This window comes from Eriocheir sinensis, chromosome 16 (assembly GCF_024679095.1).
Source record: "Eriocheir sinensis breed Jianghai 21 chromosome 16, ASM2467909v1, whole genome shotgun sequence".
Classification (NCBI taxonomy): Eukaryota; Metazoa; Arthropoda; class Malacostraca; order Decapoda; family Varunidae; genus Eriocheir; species Eriocheir sinensis.
In genome coordinates, this window is record NC_066524.1 from 20833518 (window position 1) to 20848346 (window position 14829).

The 14829-nt window shown below is 41.7% G+C and overlaps 1 protein-coding gene across 14 annotated transcripts; it reads right to left on the reverse strand.

Annotated features, from left to right (window-relative positions):
- Positions 1-826: 826 nt before the first annotated feature.
- LOC126999541 (short-chain dehydrogenase/reductase family 16C member 6-like) lies at positions 827-13450 on the reverse strand. Of its 14 annotated transcripts, XR_007753415.1 has the most exons (10): positions 13226-13396; positions 11401-11698; positions 9982-10106; positions 9758-9868; positions 9301-9462; positions 8451-8533; positions 7740-7856; positions 6923-7395; positions 1096-1270; positions 827-920 (listed from the first exon to the last, which is right to left on the reverse strand). XR_007753415.1 is itself a non-coding variant. In XM_050862269.1 (8 exons), the coding sequence occupies exons 2-8, from the start codon at positions 5718-5720 to the stop codon at positions 1653-1655; spliced, it is 933 nt and encodes a 310-aa protein (XP_050718226.1). In that variant the 5' UTR covers positions 5721-5776; positions 13226-13446; the 3' UTR covers positions 827-1652. The 14 variants fall into 14 exon arrangements, 8 of the variants coding, with proteins under 8 accessions (XP_050718226.1, XP_050718228.1, XP_050718227.1 ...); XR_007753418.1 differs by lacking the exons at positions 1096-1270; positions 6923-7395 and adding an exon at positions 1271-1746 and having other exon boundaries at positions 13226-13398; XR_007753417.1 differs by lacking the exons at positions 1096-1270; positions 6923-7395 and adding an exon at positions 1271-1746 and having other exon boundaries at positions 827-1095; positions 13226-13398.
- Positions 13451-14829: the final 1379 nt, after the last annotated feature.

The window sequence follows — 14829 nt, forward strand, 5'->3', positions numbered from 1 at the left end:
ACACACACACACACACACACACACACAGGAGAAATACAGAATGTGATCATTTGCTTCCCTTCATCCTCCACCCCCCCCACCCCCACCCCCGCTCTCTCTCTCTCTCTCTCTCTCTCTCTCTCTCTCTCTCTCTCTCTCTCTCTCTCTCTCTCTCTCTCTCTCTCTCTCTCTCTCTCTCTCTCTCTCTCTCTCTCTCTCTCTCTCTCTCTTCAACTACTACTACTACTACTACTACTACTACTACTACTACTACTACTACTACTACTACTACTACTACTCGTAATCCTCCTCCTCCTCCTCCTACTACTACTACTACTACTACTACTACTACTGCTACTACTACTACAACTACTACTACTACTACTACTTACACTACTACTACCACTACTGCTGCTGTTGCTGCTGTTATAAGCTGAAATGACTTATTTATATTATTTATCAAACTATAAGGCAAAAGGAAATGAAAGAAATATTGCAATAACCATTAGGAAACCATTTATTATTATTATTATTATTATTATTATTATTATTATTATTATTATTATTATTATTATTATTATTATTATTATTATTATTATTATTATTATTATTATTATTATTATTATTATTATTATTATTATTATTATTATTATTATTATTATTATGTGACACTTCAATCTCTTGCTATTTTATCTAACGCTTATTTCTAAACTTGTTGCAATACTTTTTAACATAGAATCGGACACTATTTTAAAGATTGTAAACTTAAAACAAACTCCTTCTACTTCGATACACTTCAGTTCCCTCTCACCAAGTTGCTATTTTACATCTAACGCTTATTTCTAAACTTGTTGCAATACTTTTAACATAGAATCGGACACTATTTTAAAGATTCTAAAGCTTTTTGTATCTATTTTCATCATCATTTAAGCATTCAGCACCTTTTAATTAACTGTAAGTACTTCAGATGCACTTCAATCCTCTATCAAGTTGCTATTTTACATCTAACGCTTATTTTTAAACTTGTTGCAATACTTTTAACAGAGAATCGGACACTATTTTAAAGATTCTAAAGCTTTTTGTATATATTTTCATCATCATTTAAGCATTCAGCACCTTTTAATTAAGTGTAAGTACTTCAGATGCACTTCAATCCTCTATCAAGTTGCTATTTTACATCTAACGCTTATTTTTAAACTTGTTGCAATACTTTTAACATAGAATCGGACACTATTTTAAAGATTCTAAAGCTTTTTGTATCTATTTTCATCATCATTTAAGCATTCAGCACCTTTTAATTAAGTGTAAGTACTTCAGATGCACTTCAATCCTCTATCAAGTTGCTATTTTACGTTCTCTTCTTCAATGCACTTCAAAATTCGATCACCAAGTTGGTATTCTAAGTGTTCTAACTCTACGTCTACGCCAGCGGCTTAAGGGATTAGCAGGGGCGATTCATATATAAAAGTACTTAATATGCACTTCAATCCTCTACGAAGTTGCTCTTTTGTCTTTTCTAACTCTACTTCCACACCGGCGACTCAGGGGGATTGACAAGGGTGACTCATTTATAGTATTGACAATGGATAAAGGTGTTGAGACTTTGCAGTGGGGATAAACGGGTTGATGCAAAGACAAAGGGAAGGGGCGTAGGTGCCAGTACAGTTAAGGAACTAGTCAGCCTTCCTCCTGCCCACGAAGTTCTTCATGAGGTCACCCATGTCCAGAGCGTGTGCCAAGTGGTCAATACTCTTCTGCGGCAACATGCTGAAAAGGTTACCATCATTACTACTACTACTACTACTACTACTACTACTACTACTACTACTGCTGCTGCTGCTGCTGCTGTACTAATATTAAGCCCCAACTAAGCCAGTTCTCCAATCAATAAAAAGCTATAAAGCCTCTCTCAGCATCCACCAATCAGAATGAGCCTGAGAAGGAAAAGGGGCGTGTCTTCCTTGCGGACTGACCAATGGGAGACTCGTATTGAAGAAAGGGGGAGGGGCTTATTTGCAAGGTTAGTTTGAATAGAGTATACTACGTTTACTACTACTTCTACTGTTACTACCACTACTACTACTACTACTACTACTACTGCTACTACTACTACTACTATTACTACTACTACTACTATTATGGTTTTTCACTCACAGCAATTTGAGAAGCAAAATCCACATGTAGTGAGGCAGATACAGGGTTGAAACGTCCATGAGAATGGCGTCCACGACCTCATCAGCCACCCACTTCGGTTCAAGAAGAGGGAAGAATCTGCAAAGTAGTAGTAGTAGTAGTAGTAGTAGTAGTAGTAGTAGTAGTAGTAGTAGTAGTAGTAGTAGTAGTAGTAGTAGTAGTAGTAGTAGTAGTAGAAGGAGGAGTTGGAGTAGTAGGAGGAGGAGGCGGAGAAGTAGGAGGAGGAGACGGAGAAGGAGAAGGAGGAGGTGGAGGAGGAATAAAAACAGTATTAGTGTGGTAGAGTAGGAATAATGAAAATGGTGATAATAATGATGATAAAAATATATAAATAGTAACACTAATAATGATATCAACACAAACAGCAACACCCGCTTACCGTGTGTAGCTGCCCTCAAACATGCCAGTGCTGATCAACATGGGACAAACCACCGTCGTCTTCACGCCGAACTTGCCGCCGACCTGCACCGAGGGAACAAAAACACACCTTGAGGAACATAGGAACATAAGAACATAAGGTGGGTCTGTACAAGGTAGCTCCTGTAAACCTAACCCCACCTAACATCACTGTTCTTGAATTTATCTAATCTGTTGTTGAATGTGATTATTGTATTGTCACTCACAAATGACTGCCCAGCCTGTTCCACTCATGCACACCTCCGTTGATAAATCTATTTTTGTCTATGTCCTTATTGAATCTGAATTTATCCACTTTAAACGCATTACCACGTGGCCTACCCGGTTCTCTTACCATCAGAACCTTACTAATATCCCCCTTATTAAAGCCGTTCAGCCATTTATAAACCTCGATCACGTCTCCTCGCACCCTTCGCCTTTATAAAGAATGCAAGTTTAATAGTTTGAGTCTTTCCTCGTATGGTAAGTTTCTTGACCCGTCAATCATCTTTGTCATCCTTCTCTGTACCGATTTTAACACTTTTATATCCATTCCATAGTAAGGTGACCAGAACTAAACCGCATAATTATGATTAGTCTAACTAATGCTAAATATAGTTTAAGGATGACTTCGGCGCTTCTGTTGCTTACGCTCCTGAAATGAATCCCAGTGCCCTGTTTGCTCGATTTCTAGCTTGAATGCATTGTGCCCTTGGATGAAGATCAGAGCTCATTAAGACCCCTAAATCCCTCTCGCACATTGAACTCCATCTGCCATTTCCCCGCCCAGTCATAAAATCTGTTCAGTTCACGCAACGCCACGCACTGTGCCTTCCCTTCGTACCTTCAGCTCCGCCTGCAAACTCTCATGGAAGCCCACCGCCGCGAACTTAGAGGCGCAGTAGTCCACAACCATCGAGCCGCCCATCTTCCCGGCCATGGAGGCGATGGTGACGATGTGGCCCTTGTCGGCGGCCATCATGTCCCCGAGGAAGGCCTTAGTGGTCTGGGAAGGGGACGGAAGATGATCATGATGAAGAAGAGGAGTAGGAGTAAGTGAAAGAAGAAGAAGAGGAAGAAGAAATAGACCAAGAAGAGGAAGAAGAAGTATTAGTATTAGTAGTAGAAGAGGCGGAAGAATAAAAAAAAAAGAAAAGGATAGAATAGAATGAGAACAAGAATAAGAAGAACGGCAACAAGAAGCATGAAGAAGAACAAGATCAAGAACAAGAAGCATTTATCTATCTATATAAATTCTCTCTCTCTCTCTCTCTCTCTCTCTCTCTCTCTCTCTCTCTCTCTCTCTCTCTCTCTCCTTCTCCCTCTCTCTCGACTCACCCAGAAGTGGCATATGGCGTTCACATCGAAGGTCTTGACAATGCTATCATCGGGGCTGTCCATTAGGCTTTTGCCCGTGACCACACCGGCGTTGTTGATCAGTATGTCCACCTGCGAGAGAGGAAGACAGGTGTGATAGATAAGACTAGGAAAGGAAAGGCGAAGATAGATGTGGCGAAGATTAACTACAGCGACTTCCCTGATGGGCGAGCCTCCCATAACTCACTCTGTTAGTGGGGTACCTCTTTGGCCGACTGGTAAAGGAGTGGCTCTCCCGACTCGCTGGTCGCGGGTTCGATCCCCGGCGCCGGCAAAACCTTTCCTTGTCTGGATTAATTTCTCGTGTGTTTCGTTACACGCAGAGGTCGTGCTAGAGCATAGTAAACAACAAATTCTGGCATTTCACTGGTGGCAAACCGGTGGCATCCTCTCCTGAGATTCTGTTGTGTCACCCCGAGTGGGTAACGTTTCATTGGATCTGCACATCGGCTCCTTACTGACCTTGCCCACCTCCTCCTTGACCTTGGCCGCGGTGGCGTACACGGCGTTGCGGTCACAGAGGTCAACAGTGTACGCGTGACACTTCCCAGCCGCCGCCTGGACCAGCTTCGCCGTCTCCAAGTTACCTGAAGAAGTAGATGAAGGAGAATGACTTTTTTTTCTTATTATTATTAATATTATTACAAGATACGAAACAGGTAGAGAGGGAGGAGTGCGGACACTATAAGCCACCTGTTCAAGAGCCTGGCCCCAAACACCTGAGTCGCCGAGAAAGAGAAAATGAAGGAGAAAGCAATGAGAGGGAAGGAAAAAGAGGACGAGAAAATGTAGGCGATGGTAGAAATGGAGGGACAGAGGCGAGGATGATAAATATCTTAAAATGGAAGAGGGGAAGCGTAAATCAGACTCTGAAGAGGACATCAGGTTAGAGGATAAACATGACCAGTGAGGCATGAGGTGTGCAAGACGAATAATTAAGGGCAGGTACATGTGGGGTAAGATTTAGATACTGTGGAGTCTACAGCAGGTGTGGACACACCGAGGGTCGGCGCCCCCACCAGCGCTGCACAGCCAGAGAACAATAAATCACAACAGCGGTGGATGAGTGGCTGAGTGGTTAGCGTGCCGGAGCCTCGTCCAGGAGGACGAGGGTTCGCGTCCCGCCCGCAGCCACAAGTTGGGATTTCTCAGTCACTGTCTAGTGGCCCAAGAGTACCCACATGTTGCCCCGAAGACCACCTGTTAACCCGGACTCTAGATTCTCCCTCTAAAAAAAGAGGTCATTGATGAGCTCCGGGGGGCAGTATGAGCCCAGCAAGATGGCGCCATTGTAAACACTTGCCTGCGCCACAACGGGCTGGGGCCGGCCATCGGGCCCCACCAAGGAAGCCTACCGACGCCATAGCCGGAAACATAAAAAAAACACCATAGGGAAGTATTACTCAATTACGGATGAATAAAATTTCTACCTCTTCTTACCTGCCTACCTATTTACCCCGCGTAACCATCTATCTACCTGTTCATCTACCTACGAAACCATCAGTCTACCTGGTTGTCCACCTCTCCTTCTTACCTGCCTCCGACACGTCCCAGGTCACCACGGTGGCTCCCTCGGCGGCCAGTCTCAGGCAAATGAGTCGCCCGATGCCCGAACCGCCGCCCGTCACCAGCGCTACACTGCCGCGGATATCCTTGAACTTGTACTTCCGGGGCACGAACCAGAGCACCGTGGCCTCCAGGATGTAGTAGACGGTCACCACCACCCATAGTAACAGCCGTCGCACCAGCACCAGGATCTCCGAGGGGTCAGACATGGTGGGAAAGAGTGCGGGGGAAGAGTGACTGCCCTGGGGTACCTCGCGCGTTGATGCTTGGAGCGAGAAAGAGGGAAGCTTGAGAGAGACGGAGAGAGATAGTAACCACTTGCTCGGGGTGGAATAACTGTACTCTCTCTCTCTCTCTCTCTCTCTCTCTCTCTCTCTCTCTCTCTCTCTCTCTCTCTCTCTCTCTCTCTCTCTCTCTCTCTTTTTAGTGTATGTGTGTGTGTGTGTGTGTGTGTGTGTGTGTGTGTGTGCTATCACTAAGGCAGTCATGTCTATCTTTGTACCATGGCACTCAGGATAGCACCGCACACACACACACGCACACACACACACACACACGCACACACACACACACACACACACGCACACACACACACACACACACACACACACACACACACACACACACACACACACACACACACACACACACACACACACACACACACACACACACACATTAACACGCACACACACACACACACAGGACAGAGACAGAATCTGATAACTTGCTTCCCCTCCCCCCCACCCTCTCTCTCTCTCTCTCTCTCTCTCTCTCTCTCTCTCTCTCTCTCTCTCTCTCTCTCTCTCTCTCTCTCTCTCTCTCTCTCTCTCTCTCTCTCTCTCTCTCTCTCTCTCTCTCTCCTCCTCCTCATCCTCATCCTCATCCTCCTCCTCCTCCTCCTCCGTCTCCGTCCTCCCTCCTCCTCCTCCTCCTCCTCCTCCTACTACTACTACTACTACTACTACTACACTTATAAGCTGAACTGACTGATTTATTCTATTTATCAAACTGTAAAACTAAAGGAAATGAAAGAAAAAATGCTACCACCATCAGGAAATCATTTTATTATTATTATTATTATTATTATTATTATTATTATTATTATTATTATTATTATTATTATTATTATTATTATTGTTATTATTATGTGACACTTCAATCTCTTTCTTTATCTATGACCTCAATGAATGACAACTGTTAGAACATTTTCGTTCGGCAGAAAATTTGTAAACTTAAAACAAACTCCTACTACTTCGATGCATTTCAATTCCCTCTCACCAAGCTGCTATTTTCCTTCTAAAGCTTATTTTTAAACTTGTTGAAATATTTTTAACATAGAATCGGACACTATTTTAAAGATTCTAAAGCTTTTTGTATCTATTTTCATCATCATTTAAGCATTCAGCACCTTTTAATTAACTGCAAGTACTTCAGATGCACTTCAACCCTCTATCAAGTTGCTATTTTACATCTAACGCTTACTTTTAAGCTTGTTGCAATATTTTTAACATAGAATCGAACACTATTTGAAAGATTCTAAAGCCGTTTACATCTATTTTAACGTGGAAAGGGGGAGAATAATGAAGGGGGCGGTCAATTCTTGGAGCCGCAACTGCAGGGTCATATGGCGGAAGAAGAAAAGAGGACGAAAAGAAGGAAAAGAAAGACAAAAAGGAAATGGGTGAAAGAGAGAATCAACGGAAAGGAAGAAATATATAAAAAGAACGAGAAAAGGGGGAAGGAATGGAGTAAGGGAAGGGATGTAGGTGCCAGTACAGGTTACGGAACTAGTCAGCCTTCTTCCTGCCCACGAAGTTCTTCATGAGGTCACCCATCTCCAGAGTGTGTCCCAAGTAGTCAAGACTCTTCTGCGGCAACATGCTGAAAAGGTCACCATCATTACTACTACTACTACTACTACTACTACTCCTATTCCTCCTCCTCCTCCTACTTCTTGCTACTTCTACTTCTACTATTACTACTAAGCCCCATCTAAGCCACTTCTGCAACCAACAACGAGATATAAAGCCTTTCCCAGCATCCACCAATCAGAATCAGCCTGACATGGAGAAGGGGCGTGGCTTCCTGGCATACTGACCAATGGGAGACTCGTATTGGAGAAAGGGGGTGGAGCTTCTTCGCGAGGTTAGTTTGAATAGTGTATACTACTACTACTACGACTACTACTACGACTACTACTACTACTACTACGATTCTTCACTCACAGATGGTTGAGAAGCATAATCCACATGTAGTGAGGCAGATGCAGGGTTGAAACGTCCATGAGAAGGGCATCCACGGCCTCATCAGCCACCATCTGCGGTTCGAGGATAGGGAAGAACCTGAAAATGGGGGAGAACTTGGGTAATGGTGGTGGTGGTGGTGGTAGTAGTAGTAGGAGGAGGAGAGAAGTAGTAGTAGTAGTAGTGGCAGTCATAGTAATAGTAGCAGTAGTAGAATAGTAGGATAATTAGAATAAGAATAAGAGGAAGAACAAAAACTGTATGAATAAGTGAAAATAAGTGACTTTATTGCAGTTAAGAAAGTTGCGTAATTCTGAAAAGGAAAGTGTGTAAATAATAAGAAAAGGGGAACGAGAGGAGGAGGACCTATGAAGCGATACAAAGCGATACAGGTCAAAAGAAGAAGAAGAAGAAGAAGAAGAAGAAGAAGAAGAAGAAGAAGAAGAAGAAGAAGAAGAAGAAGAAGAAGAAGAAGAAGAAGAAGGATAATAATAACAATAATAATAATAATAAGAATAATAAGAATAAGAATAAGAAGAAGAACAAGAACAAGAAGAAGAACAACAACAACAACAACAACAACAACAACAACAACAACAACAACAACAACAACAACAACAACAACAACAACAACAATATGAACAACAGCGATATCAACAGCACTAACAACACTGTCAACAAACACCCTCCTACCGTGTATAGCTCCCCTCGAACATGCCAGTGCTGATCAACATGGGACAAACCACCGTTGTCTTCACACCGAACTTGCCGGCGACCTGCACCGAGGGAAGAGAAACACACCTTGAGATTCACGGAACACCACGCCATAAAGCAGACTTGAGAAATGCTGCTCAAGGTGATGAGGATTAATTGGGGCGTTTGGTCTTGGTGCCACAACTGCTGGGTCTTGTGGCGCCGTCCTACTCTAGAATCTTGGCGCTATACGTAAAGGGAAGGCGAGAGAGAGAGAAGAGATGAAAAGACGAGACGAAGAAGAGGAGGATAAACGTTCTCCTATGTTGGTTTCGTTCGGTTTCCCATTACAATTAGAAAAAAAAGAACAATAGCAAGAAGAACAAAAGAATAACAAGAAAAAAATAAGAATGCGTAAGAACAATAACTAAAAATAGAGAAAGCTGCACTCGACTTTCTACTCTAGCAGTCTAGCTCATCCCTATACTGTCCAAATCCCTTATGCAAGAGTTAACCAGCATCATCATTCTTTCATAACTCTATCTTAACTCATCCCTATACTGTTCAAATCCCTTATGCAAGAGTTAACCAGCATCTTCATTCTTTCATCACTCTACCTTAACTCATCCCTATACTGTCCAAATCCCTTATGCAAGAGTTAACCAGCATCTTCATTCTTTCATCACTCTACCTTAGCTCCAAATCCATTATGCAAGAGTTAACCAGCATCTTCATTCTTTCATCCCTCTCACTGGTAAACTCCCTCCCCCTCTTCTGCACCAAATCCAGCAACACAACCTCTCTCGCACCCATGCTCTTTCCCTCCCTCTCTCCTTCCTTCCCTTTGTACCTTCAGCTCCACCTGCAGACTCTCATGGAAGCCCACAGCCGCGAACTTGGAGGCGCAGTAGTCCACGAGCGTCACCAAGCCCAACTTGCCGGCCATGGACGCGATGGTGACGATGTGGCCCTTGTCGGCAGCCAGCATGTCCCCGATGAAGGCTTTAGTGGTCTGGGAAGAAGGTGGAAGATGATGAGGAGGAAGAAGAAGAAAAAAAGAACGAGGAGGAGGAGAAGGAAGGTGAAGAAGAAGAGCAAGAAGAACTAGAACAAGGACAATAGAAGAAAAAATAGTAGTAGTAGTAGTAGTAGTAGTAGTAGTAGTAGAGAAAGACGAAACGAAGAAGATATAGAAAAACAAAACAAAAAAACAAGAACAACAAAACAGCAAGTATTTATCTATCCGTATATTTATCAACATCTCTCTTTCTATCTATCTATCAATCTATCAATCAATCTTGACTCACCCAGAAGTGGCAAATGGCGTTCACATCGAAGGTCTTTATAATACTTTCATCGGGGGAGTCCAGGATGGTTTTGGCCGTGACCACACCGGCGTTGTTGATGAGAATGTCCACCTGCGAGAGAGTGGGACAGGTGTGATAGATAAGACCATAGGAAAGGAAAGGCGAAGACAGGTGTGACGAAGATTAACTATTGAATTGGATCTGTGTACTGGTTCCTTACTGACCTTGCCCACCTCCTCCTTGACCTTGGCCGCGGTGGCGTACACGGAGTTGCGGTCACAGAGGTCAACGGTGTACACGTGACACTTTCCACCCGCCTCCTGCACCTGCTTCGCCGTCTCCAAGTTACCTGAAGGAGTCCACGAAGAAGGGGTAGAAGACGAAGTGGTAAGAAGAGTGAATCAGGTTGGCAAATGAAAACACAAATACATAAAGAAGTAAATCAGGTTATTGAAGTGAAAATCAGATAAACAAAGGAAGAGTTAAATAAGCCAAAAGGTAAATAGAGAAACAAGGAGAAAGAGTAAGAAGGAAAAAGCAATGATAAGTAAGCTAACACAAATAAACAAAGAGGAAATTAAGAAGTAGATCAGGTTATGGAAAGTGGGAAAACAGATAAAAGAAACGAGAATATAAACATGATGAATAAACTCTAAGGGAGATACGTGAGTCAAGGTGTGCAGAGGAGTAATTAGCACCAGGTACATATATAAGGGAAAATTTAGATACGAGGAAAGAGAAAAGTGAACTAAATCAAGGAAATAGGAAATCAGATAAAAGAAACGAGAATATAAACAGGATAAATAAACTCTAAGGGAGATACGTGAGTCAAGGTGTGCAGAGGAATAACTAACACCAGGTACATATAAGGGTAGATTTAGATACCTTAAACACACCTTATTCACGGCCAAGAACAGCACCCCAGATTCCCTCCTTCCCCCACAACCCCTTCGCCGGCGCTGCCAGAGACCGGTAAATCAGAATTGTATAAATAGTATGAGGAAGTGTTTTTTTTTTTTCTGTACGAATGAATGTGAGTTCCTGCAATACGTCTTTTCCTTCTTCTCCTTTATTTTCCGTTCTTTTCCTTCCTTTCTCTTCTTTTCTCTTCCTTTTTTCGGTGTCAGTAAAAGCGTGAGGAAGTATTTTTTTCCTTTACGAATGAATATGATTGAGAAAGTTCCTTCAATATGTCTTTCCCTTCCTCCCTTTATTTTCCGTTCTTTCCCTTCCTTTTTACTGCATTCCCTTCCTTTCCCTTCTTTTCTCTTCCCATTTTTCGGTTTCACTAACACCGTATCTATCTGTCTATTTATCTATCTATCTTTCTATCTATCTAAACACGTAACTATTGATCTATCTAGCTATGTAACTACCCTTCTTTTCTCTTCCTCTGTCGGTCTCACTAACACAATCTATCTAACTATCTATCAATCTACTCAGGTAACTATCAGTCTATCTATCAAACTCCATTCTTACCTGTCAATCAGTTTACACACGTTTCTATCCATCTAACGAATATCTACCTTTCTGTAGTTGTTAATAGTACCATACCTTCATATTTATCTATCTATATGAATCCCTATCTATGTATCTATCTACGTAACTATCAATCTACCTGGCTGTCCACCTCTCCTTCTTACCTGCCTCCGACACGTCCCAGGTCACCACGATGGCTCCCTCGGCGGCCAGTCTCAGGCACATGAGTCGCCCGATGCCCGAACCGCCGCCCGTCACCAGCGCTACATTGCCGCGGATATCCTTGAACTTGTACTTCCGGGGCACGAACCAGAGCACCGTGGCCTCCAGGATGTAGTAGATGGTCACCACCACCCATAGTAACAGCCGTCCCACCAGCACCAGGATCTCCGAGGGGTCAGACATGGCGGGGAAGAGTGCGGGGGAAGAGTGACTGCCCTGGGGTACCTCGCGCGTTGAAGTCTGGAGGAGAAAGGATGAAGAGAAAAAGGATGATAGTGGCCACTTGCTTGGGGTTGAAAAAGTTTGCCCTCTCCCTCTCTCTCTTTATCTCTCTCTCATTTAGTGTGCATGTGCGTGTGCCTGCGTGCGTGTGTGTGTGTGTGTGTGTGTGTTTGTGTGTATGTTACTAGGGTGGTCATGGCTATCCTTGTACCGTGACACTCAGGATAGCAACACACACACACACACACACACACACACAGACACACACACACACACACACACACACACACACACACACACATGACAGTGACAACCCCAGAATATGATAATTAACTTGCTTCCCCCCTCTCTCTCTCTCTCTCTCTCTCTCTCTCTCTCTCTCTCTCTCTCTCTCTCTCTCTCTCTCTCTCTCTCTCTCTCTCTCTCTCTCTCTCTCTCTCTCTCTCTCTCTCTCTCTCTCTCTCTCTCTCGAATAATATAATATATCAAGAGAGAGAGAACACACACACACACACACACACATACACACACACTCACATGGTGGATTGTCAGTGTACCAGATGCCCTTGTGTGCGTGCGTGTGTGTGTGTGTGTGTGTGTGTGTGTTGCCGGGTCGGTGGGTACATTTTGTATACTTACTTTGATACAAATTTACGTTATTTATTGGTATTTTGTTTATTTATTTTGATAAAAATTTACGTTATTTATTGGTATTTTGTTTGTTTATTTTGATACAAGTTTACGTTATTTATTGGTATTTTGTTTGTTTATATTGATACAAATTTACGTTATTTATAGGTATTTTGTTTATTTATTTTGATAAAAATTTACGTTATTTATTGGTATTTTGTTTATTTATTTTGATAAAAATTTACGTTATTTATTGGTATTTTGTTTGTTTATTTTGATACAAGTTTACGTTATTTATTGGTATTTTGTTTGTTTATATTGATACAAATTTACGTTATTTATTCGTATTTTGTTTATTTATTTTGATAAAAATTTACGTTATTTATTGGTATTTTGTTTATTTTTTTGATACAAATTTACGTTATTTATTGGTATTTTGTTTATTTATTTTGATACAAATTTACGTTATTTATTGGTATTTTGTTTATTTATTTTGATACAAATTTACGTTATTTATTGGTATTTTGTTTATTTATTTAGATACAAATTTACGTTATTTATTGGTATTTTGTTTATTCATTTAGATACAAATTTACGTTATTTATTGGTATTTTGTTTATTTATTTTGATACAAATTTACGTTATTGTGTGTGTGTGTGTGTGTGTGTGTGTGTGTGTGTGTGTGTGTGTGTGTGTGTGTGTGTGTGTGTGTGTGTGTTTGATTGTGTGTGGGGGAGAGAGAGAGAGAGAGAGAGAAAGAAAGAAAGAAAGAAAGAAAGAGAGAAGGAGAGAACCACAACACAACACGGCACAAACCAGCCCCTTCGACCATTACAAACAAACAAACAAACAAAGACGCAAACAAAAACAAACAAATAAAATAACAAAAAATAACACAAAAAAACATATACTCACAACAATCCTCCACTTCTATGCAATTCAAGGACACTCGACGATAAGGGAGCAGATATCACGGGCGGCAGGCACACCAGTAGTAGTAGTAGTAGTAGTAGTAGTAGTAGTAGTGGAGGTTCGTGAGCAAGCAGCCCCCTCTTCAAGCATTCACTAGTGCCTAAGATTTGACTCGGGTGCCACTCTTCTTCGTAGTTGCCAGGCACTCCTCTCTCTCTCTCTCCCTCTCTCTCTCTCTCTCTCTCTGGCACTACCCACCCACACATTCCCATCTCTTTCTCTCAAACTCTCTCTCCTTCATTCCTTATTTGCTTATTTCTCCTCTTCCTCCTCCTACTCCACCTCCTCCTCTTCCTCCTTCTCTCTCTCTCTCTCTCTCTCTCTCTCTCTCTCTCTCTCTCTCTCTCTCTCTCTCTCTCTCTTTATTTTATCTCTCAAGTTTAATCACCCTTCTTCTTTCTCTCCCTTCCTCCCTCCCTCCTTTCCTCCCCTTCCTTCTGTTTGTTTGTATTACCATTAGGGTTTCTCTCTCTCTCTCTCTCTCTCTCTCTCTCTCTCTCTCTCTCTCTCTCTCTCTCTCTCTCTCTCTCTCTCTCTCTCTCTCTTCTAACTTTTCTTTCCTTCCTTTTCCTTCTTTTTTTCCTATCTGTTTATCTCTCCGTTTGTCTTCTATCCTCTTCCCTCCCCCCCTCTCTCTCTCTCTCTCTCTCTCTCTCTCTCTCTCTCTCTCTCTCTCTCTCTCTCTCTCTCTCTCTCTCTCTCTCTCTCTCTCTCTCTCTCTCTCTCTCTCTCTCTCTCTCTCTATCTCTCGTTTTTTTCTATCCTCTTCCTCTCCTCTCTCTCCATATTTTTTTTTCTCTCCTTTACCTCCACTTCCTCCTCCTCTCCTCTCTCACTGCTTGGAGGAATTTCTCTCTCTCTCTCTCTCTCTCTCTCTCTCTCTCTCTCTCTCTCTCTCTCTCTCTCTCTCTCTCTCTCTCTCTCTCTCTCTCTCTCTCTCTCTCTCTCTCTCTCTCTCTCTCTCTATCTCTCTACCTCTTCTTCCTTTCTTCGTTTCTGGTTTTTATCTCTTTCTTCTCTTTATTTCTGCTTTTCTGTGTTCTTCCTTCCTTTATCTTTCTCCTATCTTTGTTCTTATTCTTCTCTCTTATTCTTCTTTCTTATTCCTCTCCTTCTGACTTCTAATTCTCTTCCTCCTTCTCCTTCATTCTTATGTATTTCTTATCTCTTCATTTTCTTCGTATAGATTGTAGCGGAATGGAGGTTGGGGGCTCTCTCTCTCTCTCTCTCTCTCTCTCTCTCTCTCTCTCTCTCTCTCTCTCTCTCTCTCTCTCTCTCTCTCTCTCTCTCTCTCTCTCTCTCTCTCATTTAATTATTTCCATCAATATAGACAACGTAACAATCTTCACAAAATATATAATCAACTTTCTCTTAATAATAATAATAATAATAATAATAATAATAATAATAATAATAATAATAATAATAATAATAATAATAATAATAATAATAATAATAATAATAATAATAATAATAATAATAATAATAATAATAATAATAATAATAATAATAATAATAATAATAATAATAATAATAATAATAATAAT